This window comes from Urocitellus parryii, chromosome 13 (genome assembly GCF_045843805.1).
Source record: "Urocitellus parryii isolate mUroPar1 chromosome 13, mUroPar1.hap1, whole genome shotgun sequence".
In the NCBI taxonomy this organism is placed as follows: domain Eukaryota; kingdom Metazoa; phylum Chordata; class Mammalia; order Rodentia; family Sciuridae; genus Urocitellus; species Urocitellus parryii.
The window spans coordinates 835,812-854,327 of NC_135543.1; the positions used below are offsets into that span (position 1 = coordinate 835,812).

The 18,516-nt window shown below is 37.3% G+C and overlaps 1 protein-coding gene across 5 annotated transcripts in view; it reads right to left on the reverse strand.

Moving 5' to 3' along the window:
* Atp9b (ATPase phospholipid transporting 9B) overlaps window positions 1–18,516 on the reverse strand; it is a 258,083-nt gene that overhangs the window by 185,309 nt on the left and 54,258 nt on the right. For all 5 annotated transcript variants that reach the window (XR_003302966.2, XM_026412454.2, XM_026412453.2 and 2 more), the window contains exon 6: window positions 4,121–4,179. Coding sequence is in view for 4 of the 5 variants with exons in the window: in XM_026412454.2 (XP_026268239.1) it covers window positions 4,121–4,179 (59 nt within the window). In the remaining variant the exon portion in view is untranslated. The remainder of the gene's footprint in view (window positions 1–4,120; window positions 4,180–18,516) is intronic.

Sequence of the window (18,516 nt, forward strand, 5' to 3'; positions counted from 1 at the left end):
ACCCACATAAATACGGTTATGTCATTCTAGACAAAGGTGCCAAAAACATTCACTGGAGAAAAGGCAGCCTACCAACAAATGGTGCTGGCAAAACCGGAAATCCATACGAAGCAAAATGAAATTAAACCTATCTCACACTACAAAAAAAATCAACTCAAAGTGGATCAAAGACTTAGGCAGTAGAACAGAGACAAGAAAAAATAGGCACAAATCTTCATGATGTCAGCCTAGGATCTGACTTCCCTAACAAGACTCCTAAAGCGCAAGAAGTAAAATCAAGAATCAATAAATGGGATGGATTCAAATTAAAAAGCTTCTTCTCAGAAAAGGGAACAATCAATAAGGTGAGGAGAGAGCCTACAGACTGGGAGAAAATCTTTAACACATGCACCTCCGATAAAGCATTAATCCCTAGGATATATAAAGAACTCAAAAAACTTAACACCAGAAAAACAAATAACCCAGTCAATAAACGGGCTAATAGCAGAACTGAACAGACACTTCACAGAAGAAGAAATACAACTGATCAACAAATATATGAAAAAGTGTTCAACATCTCTAGCAATTAGAGAAATGCAAATCAAAATTATATTAAGATTTCAAATCACTCCTGACAGAATGTCAATCATCAAGAATAGAGAAAACAATATATGTTGGCGAGGATGTGGGGAAAAAGGTACCCTAATACATTGCTGATGGGACTGAAAATTGGTGCAACCGCTATGGAAAGCAGTATGGAGATTCCAGAAAGCTGGGAATGGAACCACCATTTGACCCAGCTATTCCCCTCATAGGTTTATACCCAAAAGACTTAAAATGAGCATACTACAGAAATGCAGCCACACCAATGTTTACAGCAGCACAATTCACCATAGCTAAACTATGGAATCAACCTAGGAGTCCCTCAATAGATGAATGAATAAAAAAAAAAAATGTGGTATATGTATTCAATGGAATATTAGTTGGTTTTAAAGAAGAGTGGAATTATGGCATTCACCAGTAAATGGATGTTTTGGGAGGATATCATGCTAAGTGAAAAGAGCCAATCCCACAAAACCAAAGGCCAAATATTTTCTCTAATATGCGGATGCTAATTCACAATAAGGAGAGGGAGAGGGCGCAGAAGAATAGCATTACCTTAGATTAGATAGAAGGAAATCATGAGAGAGGATGTGGAGATAGGAAAGATAGTAGAATGAAACAGACATTATTAATGTATGTATGTATATATATATATATATATATATATATATATAACTACATGACCAATATGATTCTGTAATATGTATACTCAGAAAATTAAGAAATTATATCCCATCTATGTATGACATATCATAGGGTATAAATAATGCATTCTATTGTCATGTATAACTAATTAAAACAAATTCTAAAAAAGCAAAAAAAACAACAAAAGAGTAAATGGCTCTTCCCAGATGAAGGAAAAGCAACATCCTCTTCCCCCAGAAGCTAGTTCTAATCAGGGTATAAAAGGCACTCAACAGGGTCCATTGAGTCTGTTTTGATCCTGCAACCACGGAGGCAGCACACACCCATGGGCTGCAGGAACTGTGCGAAGGCTGCACTTGCCACCTCTTCCCCAGAGGACCCTGGTCTACACAAGTTCTTTACTTGATATGTGCCAGAGAAGCAACATTTTAGCAAACAGATTTATCCCAAGTTTTAGATACACCCTGGTAAGCTAGGAGACAAACTTGGCATTTCTTTCTTTCCCATATTGCACACATAAAAATAACATAACCTTCAATGGGAGTGATTTTTACTTAAACAAATATTTTGACAGCTTTTATCTTATTTAATATTATATTAAAAAGTTTAGAATAATCCAGAGCACTATAATTCTGCAAGTATCAGTTGATACAGTTGTTATTAAATAACACTTTTTTTTAAAAAACAAAAGATTGTTTCTTTGGGGGCTGGGTTGTGGCTCAGTGGTGGAGAGTTTGCCTAGCATGTGTGAGACACTGGGTTTAATCCTCAAAACCACATAAAAATAAACAAAATAAAGACATGCTGTCCATCTACAACTAAGAAAATAAATTTAAAAAAAAAAGATTGCTTCTTTGGAAAAAAAAAAATGATGAACTCTTGCAAATAGTATTTTTAACAAGTAAAGTCCCTAACATTGGGTTTAAGTTCGAAAAGCTGTAACTCATGGTTTTCCAACCAAGACATGTATAATAAAAGCTTATTCAACATGGAGTTCTGGAGCTGAGGACAATTCTGTTGCTCAATACCACTGTCAGAGTAACATGGAATACAGAGAGAAAATAGCTACATGTTCTAAGACATACACGTAAGGAAGTAGGCTCCTGACTAATGAAAGAACTCCTCCTTTCAGCCCTAGAGGACCTGCACTATAGCAGGCCATCAGTTAAAAAACAACAACAACAAAAAGAAAAAAACAGAAAACAGTAAGTGAAAACCCTAAGACAAGTAACAAGAACTAACAAACTGTAAAGAGAACTCACTCTCTTACTTAAATCTTGACATGAATTTATCAAGTTGGGAAAAGGAGAAATATGTAGAAATGTTTAACTCAGGGCAAGGAGCTCTTCCATAATGCCAGCAACCCTTCAATTCCTCTAAGCCACCCTCAAAAACATCAACTCTACTCTTGAAACATCAAATAGCTTGAAATTCCCTAAAGGAGCCACATTTTGTAATGCCAATAGCCCTTTCAGGCTTACCTGAAATAGCCTCCTTCTCTTTTTTATTTATCACACCATATTTAAAATATAACCAAAAACTCTGTGCTACAGCATATGTGTAGCATGTACAAGGCCCTGAGTTCAGGGCCCAGAATCAAAAAGTAAAATATAATTAAAGGTATTTAAATAACATGGCCATCAATATAGCAAACATACAGCCTATGACAAAAGCAGGGAAAATTAGCAAAATTTACATGACTAACAGGCTGAGTAATCTCTCTAGTCAGAATCTGTCCTATATAAATGTACAAAGACAAATGTATAAGGATGGTCACCATTACATTCTAAAATAGCAAAAGAAAAAAGGAGGCTTTCCGAAAAATGGAACTGATAGCATCCACACATCTGAAAACTAGGTACATGAATGACAAAACAATGTCTGCGTATCCCATCATATAAAATCAAATCACAAAGCCAACCACAACCTGTGCATAGAATAATGTAAAAACAGCCTTTCAGTGGGAGGAGGCAAAGAGGATTGCCCATGTGGCCAGACACCAGCTGACCCCACAGGTTCAGACTACTCTATAGAAGGCCTGATGGGAAAGTGTCCTAGAGTTATTGAAAACGTGGCCTAGAGCCTAAAAAAAAGTCTCCAGGAATGTTAAAGGAGAAAGTACACAGCAAGTATGAACTCTAGAGGGGAGGATGCCCAATGCACAAACATAGCAGGACAAGGGAAGGGCTGCACTTGAGCCAGCCTTCCTTCTGCAGATCATCAGCAATTCTGACAATCTCCACTCCTGATCTCTGTTGGGTTTTCATGACTACTTCCTACAGTCAGCTACACTTGTTTCTTTTCTAGTGCTCTTTTACTTCCCTTTACCTTTTCCTCTTTAAAATTTTTAAACCATAAGAACCATATCCAATAATTACAGACAATATAACTATCTACACAAGAAGTTCCAAAAACTGAAATAGAGTATTATTAACATGTTCTAATATGACTTTGAGGTCAAATGAAATAATCCTGAAAATGCATCATTAACAGTTAACAAACATCTTATTTCAGTCAAAATATGACTATACCTATATATATTAAAATACACTAGTAAAACAGAATGTACAAACATCTAGATTTTTGTTCAAGTACATCAAATCTTACATAAAGATATTAGGATTTAAAACACCTGTCTCAAATAATTTCATTAAGATTCAAAAGTTGGGGCTGGGGTTGTAGATCGGTGATAGAACACTTGCCTCACATGTGTGAAGCCGTGGGTTCGATCCCCAGCACCACATAAAAAATAAATAAATAAACAAATAAAAATAAAGATATTATGTCCATCTACAACTAAAAATTTTTTTAAAAATTCAAAAGTTACTCGTAATAAAGCTAAATGTTAATGACGGTATATACATAGATCTAAAATATATTAAAATGCATCAACCTTTTCCACTATGATGAGGTCTCCAACTTGTATGTCTGAACTCTTAACTTGCACTTTACCTTAAAAAGAAGAAGAAGTACAATCAACTCAAGGAAACAATGGCACACCAGAGATCAACGTTGAATTGACAGATATTTTAAAATAACTCTAAGGCAAAATCAATGAAATAAATGCAAACACCAGGAATTTGTCTATGTTCAACTCATACTTTCAAAGTAGATTTCATATAGACACTGTCACTCACAATTAACTTCTGTAGTAAACACAAATAATTAACTATCCCACATTTTTTTTTTAAAGGTGAGAATTTTCTTGTGGTCATTGGAAAAGGTGTACCATTTGGAAGGGTCTTCCTGTACTCTGTCAGTGTTAAAGTTTCCAATGATGAAAAACATTATTCAATAAAATAACGTGACAACTAAAGCTGAAAAACATGGATATATAAAAGTCCTTAAATTAATATCATACATGACACTGGCACAAACCTCACAGGCAAAATAAATAAAGCAATAATATATAAAATCATCCTCTACTGGTAGCTTTACCAGCACAGGACAGAACTTAGAAGAACGTCTGTTTTAATTATCATGAGTATGGTTACTTCAAGCTTTCATCTTGCTCTCAGGACTGTTTACGGCCAAGTGTCTGACAGTGAATAGGCCCGCTGACCCCAGGCCCTGAGTATACTCCACAGAACTCTGTCATTTTCAACTTCATCTTCTTTCCTAACTATATAATTCATTCTTCCTTCTCACTATTTACATTCTTTGTAATGGACACATTAAAAAATGAGAGAAAAACACCAGGAGTCATAAGATGTAATAAATATAGTAAACACATTTAAAATACTTTGAAACAAAAAACACACTTTTTATTCCTTAATTAAGATCTTAAATTCCCAAGAAAGGTTTATTATTCTGTTATATGGTGACACACAGCATATATTTAATAGCCTTTGATTTTTTATTACTTATGTAATAAGTGACTGCTACCCTTTTCTATGGAACAACCTTGTAATTTTGCTTAAGGAAAAAAGTTCAGGGCAAATGATAGGATCAAAAGTTCTCAAACTGTTAATATTATTACACTATGAACAAAATATTAGAATACTAAGCCAGGCACAGTACCATGTGCCTGTAGCCCAAGGTACTTGGGTGGCTGAGGCAGGAGGATCCTTTGAGATCAGGAGTTCAAGACCAGCCTGGGGAACACTGCAAGATCCCATCTCAAAAAAAAAAAAAAAAAAGAAAGAAAATATCAGAAGGTTAAATAATGGTCTGCTCACAAAACAGTGTGGCCATCTGCTCCAAGTCTGCTCAGCTATAGGATACATTTCTAAATGCTGAAGACAGTTAAGCTATTTTAACAGGTACTAACTTCTTGAATACTGTCAACCTACATTCAGGGGACTACAGACATTTCCTTCAGTGCCTCTGCCACCACCTGAACTCAGTGACTTCTCATCCTTGGCCAGGGAACTTTCAGGACACTGAACAGAAGAGACCTGCTCTCCACAATCTGCCTGCTGGTGAAGGCCCAGCAACACTGACCTTTTTCTGCCTCATTCTAACAGCCCATGCCTTATGCTAGGAATTTGCTAGGAATTTGATTTCGGGTCAACCCTTGGTTAACTGAGCTGCTAGCTTGTCACTTGTAATGTTACAGGTAGGAGAGTGAAAACAAACTTACAACTCAGAGCATATTTAAGTCACAACTGGTCCATAGAGCTCAATACAGTTTGTTTAGGAACTTCGAGGTAATTTTAAGAGCACACTTTAGAAGGAAGCTCCAACAAAGATACCTCAATGTCAATGCTACCACTGAAGCTAATGGCACTTTTTTCTTTGAACATCATATTCCATTTATTCCAAGTAATGCTCACAATGTCATACAGTACTGGCCTGTTACTTTTTAATGAAACAGGTAAGGTTTGGAGGTGTGACCCAATGGTAAGAGCACCTGCCTACCATGTTTCAGGCCATGGGTTCAATCACCTGCGCTACCAGAAAACAAAGAAAAAGAGTTAATAGTGATAACAATAATACTCTCTACTCCAAACCATTTCAATTATGTCCTCCTTCCAGAAAAAAAAATAATAAAAAAAAAATGTTCCCTGACACTGTGGTTCAAAAGCCAAAAAGCTGAGATTCTCCCCCAAAAAGGGAAGCTTCCATGTGACTTTTGCCATGAACGAAGCTAAAGGGGCTCTTCTACAGGAAGTCCTAAGTACAATACACAGCAGTCCAGCATGCTGCTGCTCGATGATGTGCCCCATATACAAAGAATATGGCACTAAAAGGTCTCCATTTCTATGACTTCCCTAATTCAATCTGAATACCAAATGATGCAATTTAGAAAACAGGATTAGGTTTATCCTCCCTCAAAAACCTCCATTATTAGGTAATGTCATTAGAAGATAACTCATATACGTGTCATAGCATAGAAGTTTTTTACAACTGTCCCCCACATTAACTTCTGGGCTATACCTGCTATCAACCTTCCTGCTGCTCCTGCTCTATCCCACCAGCACAGCATTCTACAATGGTGTGCTCTCCCTTGCTTCCTTTTGCTGCCTGGAACACACCCCTTCACTTGTCCATCAAGACCCCTCCCTTCCAGACCACCTCAACCACACAACTAACATAAACTCCATGAACACACTACTAAATAACATGTGAAGATGCTAAAAATATTCAAATATGAGCATCTATTAAATTTCATATCCTGTGAATGGTTCAAAGCATTAACTAAAATGAACTCTCATGGCATTTAATAAATACTTACTTTGGAAATGCACATCCAAAATTAGAGGTCTTTCAAAACCAAAAAAGGAACAGATATTCAATCTACCCCTTCTTCCCCCACATTCTTTTATTTGTTCATTAGGGTACACATAATGGTAGAATGTGTTGTTAAATATTAGTACATGCACACAATAAGAATAAAATTTGGCCAATAACCCTTCCCAGCATTTCCCACCTTCCTCCCCTCTTCCCAACCCCTGGATCTCCTTCCTTTGATCTACTGATCTCCCTTTGCTGTTCATGCAGTCACCCATATTCATTTCCTATTCATTCACTAGCTTTTACAAATGAGAGAAACTATTGACCTTCTGAACCTAGTTTCTTTCACTTAACATAATGGTCTCCAGTTCCATCCATTTTCCTACAAATTATATAATCTCAATTTCATTATTGCTAAATAAAATTCCATTTGGAACATTTATATTTTCTTTACCCATTCACCCACTGACAGGCACCTAGTCTGGTTCTATAATTTGGTTACTCTAGTTTATCCTGCTATAAACATTGGGTATGCCTGTACTACTCTAGTATGCTGACTTTAATTCTTTAGGCTAAATACCAAGGAGTGGTATAGCTGGGTCACGTGGTGGATTCACACCTAGTCTTTTGAGGAACCTGGTTTCCATAGCGGTTGTACAAATTTACAATTACATAATTACAACTTTTTTTCCACATCCTCTCCAACATGTATTATTATTTGTATTCTTGATGACTGCCATTCTGACTGGTTTGAGATGAATTCTCAGTATAGTTTTGATTTGCATTTCTCTAATTGCTAACAGTATTGACCATTTTTTCATGTATTTGTTGGCCACTTGTATTTATTGTTTTGAGAACAATGTGTTTAATTCACTTGTCCATTTATTATTTGGGTTACCTGGATTTTTTGATATTTTTTGAGTTCTTTATATATTCTAGATATTAATCCTCTGTCGGAATAGCTAGCAAATATTTTTCTCCCATTCTGTATGATATCTCTTCAGATTCTTAACTGAATTCTTTGCTGAGCAGGTTTTGTTTTGTTTTTTAGTTGTTGATGAACTTTTATTTTATTCATTTATTTATTTGGGGTGCTGAGGTTCAAACCCAGTGTCTCACACAAACACTCTAGGCAAACACTCTACCACTGAGCCACAACCCCAGTCCAAGTTTTTTTTTTTTTTAATGCATCCTATTTATTAATTCTTGGCATTATTTCCTGAGCTTTAGGGGTCCTACTGAGAAAGTTGTTGCCTGTGCCTATATGCTAAAGTATTGATCCTACATTTTCTTCTAGAAGTTGCATAGTTTCTGATCTAATTTCTATGTTTTTGATCCACTTTTTTGTTGGCTTTTGTGCGGGGTGAGACATAAGGACAGACTTTCCTAATTGTACATAAGAATACCCTATTTTTCTACCACCATTTCTTAAAAAGAGGCTCTCTTTTCTTAAATGTGTGTTTTTGGCACCTTTGTCAAGAAGCAGATGAGTGTAAATGTGCAGGTTTGTCTGTTTTCTATGCTCTAGCATTGTTCTGTGTGTCTGTTTTTATACCAGTATCATACAGTTTTTGTATTATGGTCTGTAGTAAAATTTGAAGTCAGGTGTTTTGATACCTTGAGCATTGCTTTTTTGGTTTAGAATTGCTTTGGCTATTCTGGGTCTTTTATTGTTTCAAATAAATTTTAGGACTCTTTTCAGTGAAGTGGTATTCTGATGGGGTCTGCATTGAATTTTTATATTGCTTTTGGTGATAGTCATTTTAACAATATTGCCTATCTATGAACATGGGAGGTCTTCCCATCTTCTGAGGTCTTCTTCCATTTCTTTCTTCAGTGTTCTATAGTTTTCATGGTAGAGGTCTCTCATCACCTTGTTAGATTTATTTCTAGGGTTTTTTTTTGGGGGGGGTGGGGGGGTTTGTTTCCAATTTCTTTCTCAGCAGATGTGAACATCTTTATCTTTCACCACATTTTAAAGGAAATGCTTTCAGTTTTTCCCCATTTACTATGAGGGTGGCTTTGGGGTTTTTGTATATACCCTTTATCTTGGAAGGTTTTTATTTCCAATTTTGATATATAGCTTTCCTAGATATAGCAATCTTGATTGACAATTATTTTCTTTCAGGACTTGGAATACAACATTCCAAACCCTCCTGATATTCAGAGTTTGGGCTGAGAAATTAGAAGTGATTTTGACTGGCTTGCCTTTCAATGTGACCTTTTCTCTTGAGGCTTTTAAAACTGTGTCCTTTTTCTGCATGTCAGGCATTTTAAGTGGTTCTTCTTTCATCTTGGCTATTAGGATTTCTGAATGCCTCCTTATCTGGATGTCCATCTCATTCTCAAACTTTCGAAAATTTTCTCCAATTGTTTCCCTAAAGAGGTTGTATATCCTGTTAGCATGCATCTCATAACTCTCAACTCCAAATAGTCTTAATGGCTTCTTAATATTGTCCCACAGTTCTTACATATTCTGATCATGGTTACTTATTTTCTTTTTGTCCAGATCTTTTTCAATACTTCTTATCTTCTTATTGAATTTCTCATTCATACCCTATACTGACTTCCTTAATTTATTCAGTAGTTTTTCTGAATGGTCTTGGATTTCATTAATCATTTTTATAATCATTCCTTTGAATTCTTTATCTGGTAGTGCATCCATTTCAGTATCTTCAGATTTTGAATTATGAACTTCACAAGGTGTTACATTGTCTTGTTTTTTTTCCCCCCTTATTTCTTTCACTCCTGTGTTGGGTTTCATGCATCAATTGGGATAGATTTCTCTTCTACTCCTTGTGTGGGCCTTTGTAGGCACAGCCCTCCTACCCCCCAGGACCAAATTATCCTAAAGTGATCTAGATTTGAAACCCACCTTCGTAGGTGTGGTATCCACAGCCTTTGTGTAAACTCTGCTTTTGCTATAGCAGTGGATATTTGCACATGATACCTAAAAGCCCACCCCTAGCCATTCCTACTTGGGGCCTGGTCATTGGTTTGAGTTTCTGTCACTGCTATTTTTTATACTAAAAGTATAGCTGATGTTTGAGTGCCGTTGATTCATGGGTGGAGCAATGTACACTGTCTTTGGCAGTTCTGTTCAGCCAACAGTGTCTATGAGATCTACAACATATTAATTATCACAAAAATAGGAATGGTGGGGTCAGCAATTGTCCACCGCAAAAACAATAAGTAACCATAAACTAGATCTGGCATTAAAGCAAACAACAGGTGTCAACTATGTCATCCACAGAAGTAATAATTGCAACAACATGAATGGTTGGGGTAAGAATTACACAAACCAATTGATAGTAAAAATACAGTTAAGAGAAAGGAAAATGTGATAGAAAGGTAGAAGAGAATTTACAATGTTCAAACAATGAACAGAGAATGCAGAAGAGATGTAGTAAGTGATGCTCATAAGAAAGGAGGAGAAAAAATTGAAAAAAACAAAGTAAAGGAAGAGAAATAGGAAGAACAAGAGAATTTGGCTGTTAGCAGAAGAAAGGAGAGAAAGAGAAATACAACAAAACAAAACCCAAATAAAATAAACAAACCAAAAACTCTAACCCTCAAAGACCAAAAAAAAGTACACCTAAATAAATGCTAAAATGAGGGCTGGGGTGTGGCTCAGAGGTAGAGTGATTGTCTAGCATGTGGGAGGCACTGGGTTCTATCCTCAGCACCATATAAAAACACATAAACAAAATAAAGGTATTGTGTCCATTTACAACTACAAAAATTTTTTAAATGCTAAAAGTGAAAAAATAATATAAATAATTTACTAGTGTATTTTAATGTATATAGGTATAGCCATATTTTGACTGAAATAAGATGTTTGTTAATTGTTTATAATGCATTATCAGGATTATTTCATTTGACCTATTAGAACATGTTAATAATACTCTATTTCAGTTTTTGGAACTTCTTGTGTAGATAGTTATATTGTCTGTAATTATTGGATATGAATCTTATGGTTTAAAAACTTTAAAGAGGGAAAGGTAAAGGCAAGTAGAAGAGCACGAGAAAAGAAACAAGTGTAGCTGACTGTAGAAAGTAGTCATGAAAACCCAGCAGAGAACAGGAGTGGAAATAATAAATATGTATACATATGGTCATGAACAAAAGATTCTTCACTGAGGTCAAAATAGTCAACAAGAACGGATGTTCACTGCCTATTCCCAACTGTGTCCTTTCCGCTTCTTCTTGGGCTATGTATTGAGGAGGGGAGAGAGAGAGAGTATGTGCACAAGGCCTGAGCTGTTATTAACACCTTCCTCTTTCTGTGTTGCTCACCGAGCTGTGAGTTGCAGTAGCCTAAGACTGAAGCTAAGTGAAATAGCTCTCAGCCTCCCTTCTTACCTGTGTAGAGTAGGACAGAGTAGGAAGTACAATCAGTTGTAGTTTTGTATGCACAGACAGTAGACTTGTTGTTTTTTGTTTTGTTGTTGTTTTCTTTTTTGTTTTGGTTACTCAGGGCCTGAGTAAGGCAAGTCGGGACATGACAAGCAGAAGGCAGAGAGCCGCTGCAGAGTTCTATGAAGGGATTCCTAACAGCTGGGCTTAGGTCTAATTAGGCCCTGGGACTGTTTTGGGTGGTATCTGCTCGAAGACAGTAGATCAACACACCCGAAGGGCCAGGATGCCAATCTCTGCTGGGAGTCTGGATCCCAGAGAATTCTACCTGTGGGCAGGGGAGCCAATTCTCCACACACTCTACTGCCCAAGGAAACAGCCTTTCCAGGCTTAATTCCTAAGTGCATTCACACCCACCTTTTCAAGACTGCCAACTCTCTTCAGCTGGTCATGCAAACAACCAGACTCTTCATTTTTTCTGACTTGAATCCCCCTGAGTACAATCTTCTCTGTGCCTGTTTCATTCATGTTCTGCTATAAACACCCTAAGCCACCTATCAGGCACTTGCTGGGACAGTCTAGCAGGGTTTACTATGACCTCCTGGCTCCCCCAGCAGCAGCTACAGTGTGGCCTCCTTAAGATGACCCCCACCCTCAGCTCTCCACTGCCAGTTGAGAAATACAGAGCATTTTGCAAAACCTTGGTGCAGCCTCTGGTTCAGCTAAGTTCAGGCTGCTTTTCTGACCTCAGATTTTTCCAAATCTGCTTGTTGTGTTTTCTCTCAGTGTTATCCCTTCCCTCTATGGTGAGCCAGTGCCACTGCCATGACCAGCTAAGTTCCAATGTACTTTTTCTTCTTTGCTCAATGCAATGTTTCTGAGTCTCTGAAACACTCTGACTATCCAATACTGAATTTTAGTGAAATACCTCTTCCACATTTCTCACTGTGAAAGATACTCCCACTGCTTGAATCCCAGACCCTGAGCAACTAGGAATGCATTCTGAATCACTCCCAATCTACTCTGAATGAAAATCACTCAATGTCATAATTTATTATTAGCGTATTATTAGAGCACATCTACTAGACACAGATATCATCAATGAAGAAAAAAACATATTCATTACTTATATCCTAACAAAAAAGGCACAAGATGGTATGAATGGGAAATAGGCAACTTTTAAAACAGAAACTTAGCACATACATGGAGTGTTCTATGTTTACTTCAAATTAAAAGGTGCTGCTGCCTTGGATGGACCACGTTCCAGCACATGAGTCTAAGTGAAGCTAAGCTCCACCTGCACACCTACATAGAGAGTCAGAGTGCCATTCCCACCCACAAAGAAGCTCATTCAGATTCAGATGGATTTTCCAGGATACAAAGAAGTGACAACACAAATAAAATCCAAAATAGGACAAGACTCCCTAGGAGAGAAGGAACCCACTGATGTCCTCACAGCAGAAGGGAGAGGACATGGGAAGCATGAGAACAACTGGACCTTTGTCAGCTCTAAAGATGCATGAAGCCTGCCACACAGTTTACCCCAAGGGTCACAGACAAAAGGGCCATCTGCACCTGTGCCCCCAAACATGGGTTCGAGGCAAGAGAGCAGAGCCTCAGAGTCTTCTACCTGAGTCTGAGAAGGGGTGAGCGAGAAAACTCAGAAGCCCAGCTGCCCCTCCTCCCAACAGTACTAGGCCCAGTGTGGTGGTGCACACCTTTAGTCCCAGGGACTCAGGAGGCAGGAGGTTCGAGGTCAGCCTCAGAGATTTAGCAAGACTGTCTCAAATTAGAATTTAAAAAGGGCTGGGGATGTGGCTCGATGGTAAAGCACCCTGAGATTCAATCCTTAGTACCCTCCCCATGCCAACAAGACAATATTCCAATGGCACTATAGTAGAGGCCTCCCCATGACAAACTTATACAGAAAGGGTGGAAAGAAAGAATTATCACTAAATGTTTTGCAGATGACATGATCATCCACATAGAAAATTCTAAAAATCTATAAAAACATCAAGAACAGAATGAATCATTTTGAAACTTCACAGGAAACAAAAATAAAATATAAAAATCAACTTCATATGGAAAAATGAAATCTTAGAACAATATAATTTACAGTAACATCCAAAAACGTAAAGTTCTGAGGGTTGAATGTGACAAAATATATGGAAAACTTCTTTATAAAAAACTATGAAACAGAGACTGGAGTTGTGCCTCGGTGGTAGAGTGCCTGCCTAACATGTGTAAGGCACTGGGTTCAATTCTCAGCACCACATAAAAATAAATAAAATAAAGGTACTGTGTCCATCTATAAAAGAAAATACTTAAAAAAAAAACAACAACTATGAAACAATGCTGGAATTACAGAATTTTCTCCAAAACTCAACTAAAAAAATAATAAAATCCCAATCAAAACCCAATCAGGATTTCTGTAGAAACTTACAGGTTGATTCAAACAACGAAATACAAAGGATCTAAATCAACCAAAACAAATCTTAAAAAGGGAAAAACAAAGCTAGAAAACTCCATGATCACTCTGAAGCCCCAGTGATTAGGTCAGTGTGCTGGTGGTAAAGAGACCAATGGAAGGGCAGGTATCTGGGCATGCAGCCCCAGGAAGCACCACAAGAAGGTGATGGCAAAGGTGCTGGGAACCACAATCCCACCTCTCAGAAAGAACTCAAGACTCAAGTACCCAAACGTGAATTCTGAAGTAATCAGGCTTCTAGGAAAGGAGCTCAGGAATCTCTCTCTGAAACCTATAGCCCGAGAAGGTTCAGGGCAAGGACACAGAAAGCACTAACCATGTAAGAAAAAAGTGATGAATTAGACTTCATCAATGTTCAACAACTCTTCTAAAAGTCATGCTGGACTACAAGGAAATATTCACAACAAACATATCTGACCAAGGACTTCTAGCTAGGATATGTAACATGAACTCCCACTGCACAACACTAAAATAGAAAAGCTCAATTTTTAAAAAGCAACGAACATGTACATACACTTCACAAGAACAGATGAGCTTTGAAAATGTACTCAGGGCCGTCATCATCAGGGACACACATTCTCCATGGCCACCAAGCATAGTTCTCTGGCCCCATATGTGAGGGTTAAAAACAGGGTGGGAGCTGGGCACACAGTGATGCACATCTGTAACCCCAGTGACTTAGGAGACAGGCAGAAAGATCACAATTTCCAGGCCAGCCTCAGCAACTTAGGAGGGCCCTGAGCAGCTCAGCAAGACTGTCTCAAAAAATAAAAAGGACTGGGGATGTAGCTCCAGCAAAGGGGTCCAGCAGTAAATACTCAGTACCAGAAAACAAAAACAGGGGTGGGTGGGATGCCAAAGATCATAGTACTTCCACCACTTGGATCCCAAATGTACAACAACTTTGGGAAAATATCAGTCTTTTAAAAACTTATATATTTATCCATCCTGAAATCAAGAAATCCCATTTATAGGTGTATATCCAACAGAAACAATAATTTATGTCCACAACAGATGAAAACATCCATCATTATTCATAATGATCATAATGGAAACTGCCAAGCTGTCAAGCGCCCATCTTAAGCAGAGCAGATGACTATGCAATGAGAAGCTATTCAGCCATCAAAAGGAAGGCAACCAGTCTATGCAATATCAGTACTATATTTCAAAAGAACACTGAGTGAAAGAAGAAACACAACAGAATGCACTCTATATGCTTCCTTTATATCAAGTGCTAGAAAAAACAAAACCAAGCTATGAGGACCTCAAAACAGTGGCTGCTTCTGGCAGGGAGATGAATGGAAGGGGACAAGTTCAGAGATGATGGAAATATTCTATACCTTTCTGGAGGGAAAGTTACATGGGTATAGACTATGTTGCTCTTTTAGTTACTAATTTCTCAGTAAAAGAAATTATTTCATAGTTTAAATTTCCACATTATCTGCTTGTGCACCATATGTGGAAACATGCTAACAATTGAAATAATCTCCAAAGTATTTAAACAATAAACAGTTCTGTATTACCTTCTATGTCACATATGAAATAAACTAAAAGAGGCTAATTCATCCTCGTATACACATTATAAAACCAAAGCCAACACTAATCAACCCATAATGAATAAACCCATTGCAGTCTACCAATGGTACTCAGCCAAGACAGATCAACTACTGATGTGAGCCACAACATTAACAGACCTCACAAACAAAAGCATATGCTAAGGGAAAGAAGCCAGATACAAAAGACTATGTGTTGTGTGATTTCACATGACAAGTGTCCATGAATGGCCCTTGTACAGAGTCAACAAGTAGACTGGCTGCTGCCTGGAACAGGCAAAAAAAAATGAGACAAAAATGCAAGATCTGAAAGAGTCAGATTACTCTTTCCAAGGGACTTAACACCTTCCTAAAACAATGTTTGGGAATGTGTACAGAAATATAAAAATACCCAGCACCCAAAAAGGTAAAATTCACAAAGACTGCATGCAAAAAAGCAAGAACCCAGGACCCAAGTGAGGGGAGGAACCATTTAGTCAACACTGATGCACCATGCACAGGGCTACAATTAGCACATGAGGACAGGAAAACAAATTAAAATTGTATTCCATGTACTTAAGAAGCTGAGGACATGTAGGATATAAAAAAAGATCCAAATCAAACTACCAGAATACAATGCTTGCCTAACTATTATAATAAAAACTACAGTGCTTGAGAAGAATGTCAAAGAAGCCTGGAAACAGACCATGAACCTATGCAGACATGAAAGGGTGGGGCATAGTGAACACTGGAAAGAACAAAGACTAAGAATTGTCTATGTTAATGAAAACTCAATTCATGATTCAAGAAGCTTACTGAACTCAAAGCTTAAGAAACAAGAAGAAAAATCACACTAATGCACATCATAATCAAATTACTCAAAACCCTCGAAAAAAAGAAAATCTTAAAAGCAGACCTGAAGATAATAGCTAACCCTAAAAATAACAAAATATTGCTGAGGGTAATTTTAAAAGACCTAAAAATAAAGGGAAAGGGTGACCTTGCTTGCTCACAGGTCAGAAGACTCAACATTGTGAAGATGTTAATTCTTCCCCAATTTGAGCTATAGAGTCAATGTAGTCCCAATCAAAAGTTTTTGTAGAAACTGACAAATTGTATCTGAAGTTATGCAGAAATACCCTTAGGCTAACCAGAAGGACTCTAAAAATGAAAAACAAAGAATTAATATAAAGCAACAGTAGTCAAAAGAATAAAGCATTGAGCTGGGGTTGTGGCTCAGTGGTGGAGCACTTGCCTAGTACATGTGAGGCACTGGATTCGATTCTCAGCATCATAAATAAATGAAATAAAGGTCCACTGACTACTAAAAAAAAAAAAAAAAATTTAAAGAATAAAGCATTTAAATAAAGGCAGACAAATAGACAATGGAGTGAAAAAGAGTCCAGAGTCAAACCCACACATGAAAAAGGACAAAGGCAGAGATGCAAGAAAAGAGTCATTTTCTTAAAGCAGAGCTAGGAGCAACAGAATATCCAAATGCAGGAAAAGAATTTGGACTCACAGTTTGCACCACATGTAAAAATTTATTCAAAATGGACATACACAAATGTAAATTCCAAAACTAAAAAACTTGTAAAAGAAAATACAGAAACAGCAGAAAATCTTTTTCAACTTGGATCATGCAAATATGACCTCAGGACACAAAAGCACAATGATGAAAGTAAAATCTGGACTTCATTGAATAGAAGATAAAAAGGAAAAAGACTGGTGAGAAGATAAATAAGCAATGAACTGGAGGCTGAAAAATAGATGAGAATCCCAGGTAGAGAAGGGAATGAGCTCGGGATTCAGGTTAGGCCAAGGGAGCCAAGGCAGCAGGAGCAAACCCATAACCAAACACCAAGGAGGCTTCTAGCCCATAGGCTCAGAAAGCCACAGCTCAGGCACAGCTTGAGGCAGAGTGAAGAGGACGGCATCTGGGCACTGAATGCCAGAAACACAGTGCATGAAGGGTGAACATGAAAACAGAAGCCCTGCATCCCAGAGCAAGGAATATGCAGGCTCTGAGGTGACTTCGAATTCTGCAGGTTTTCAAATCAAGTGACATCAACAAAGAAAAAGGTCACTATAAGACTATTGCAGGTGGACACAAGGCTAGTTCTTCGAGGCAGATGAGAAGTCTCAGGGATCATGTGTTCTGTATCCTTGAACTACTTTTTTCTTTAAATATAAATATCTTACTGAAGTTTCCTTCTGTTTGTTTTTAATTGCAAAAAAAAAAATGATGGTATGTATTTACAGAGTATAATATGATGTCTCAATACATGTACACAGTGTGTACAATTAACTCATATCTAGCATGTCCATTGCCTCATATTTTATCATTTCATTGTTATAAGGATATTCAAATTCCTCTCTTCTAGCTATAAAAATTTTGAAATTTTCAATACAATGTTTTTAGCCATCTTCACCCTACTGTGCAATAAAACACCTGAACTTATTCCTCCAATAGTAACTCTAAACTCTCCCTATCCCCTTCTCCCCACTGTCATACCAGCCTATTCTGGTAACCATTCTTCTACTTTCTGCTTCTGTGAGATCAACTTCAGATTCAACATATGGGTGAGATCATGCCATATTTGTCTTTTTGTGTCTGGTTTATTTCAATTAGCATAATATCCTCCAGATTCATCTATGGTGCCACAAATGACAGGATTTCATTCTATTTTTATGGCTGAATATTACACTATTATGTGTGGGGGTCAGGGGCATTCTTTATTCATTTATCTGCTTATGGACGCTTAGATGGACTGCATGTATTTGCAACTGATACCATAAAAACAAAAAAGTTTTATAAGGGACTACTACTATGAACAATTACATATCTACAAATTCAATAACCTAGAAGAAATTAATAAATTCCTGGACACATACTTCTATGACCATTTTAACTGATGCAGAAAAAGTACTTAATAACATTAAATATTCTTCATGGTAAACACACAACAAACAAGATGTAGTAGGAGTGTTTCTCAACATAATAAAGGCCATATGCATCAGGCTCACAACAAACATACCAAGACTGACTCATAAAGAATAGAAAATCTGAAGAGACCAACAACAAGTTAATGGTAACTTAAGTAAATCAGTAATGAAAAGTTTCCTTTCAAAGAAACCCCATGACCATATGGTTTCACTGCTGAATTCCACCAAACATTTTATGAACTAATACCAATTCTACTCAAACGATTCCAAAAAACTGAAGAGGAAATATTT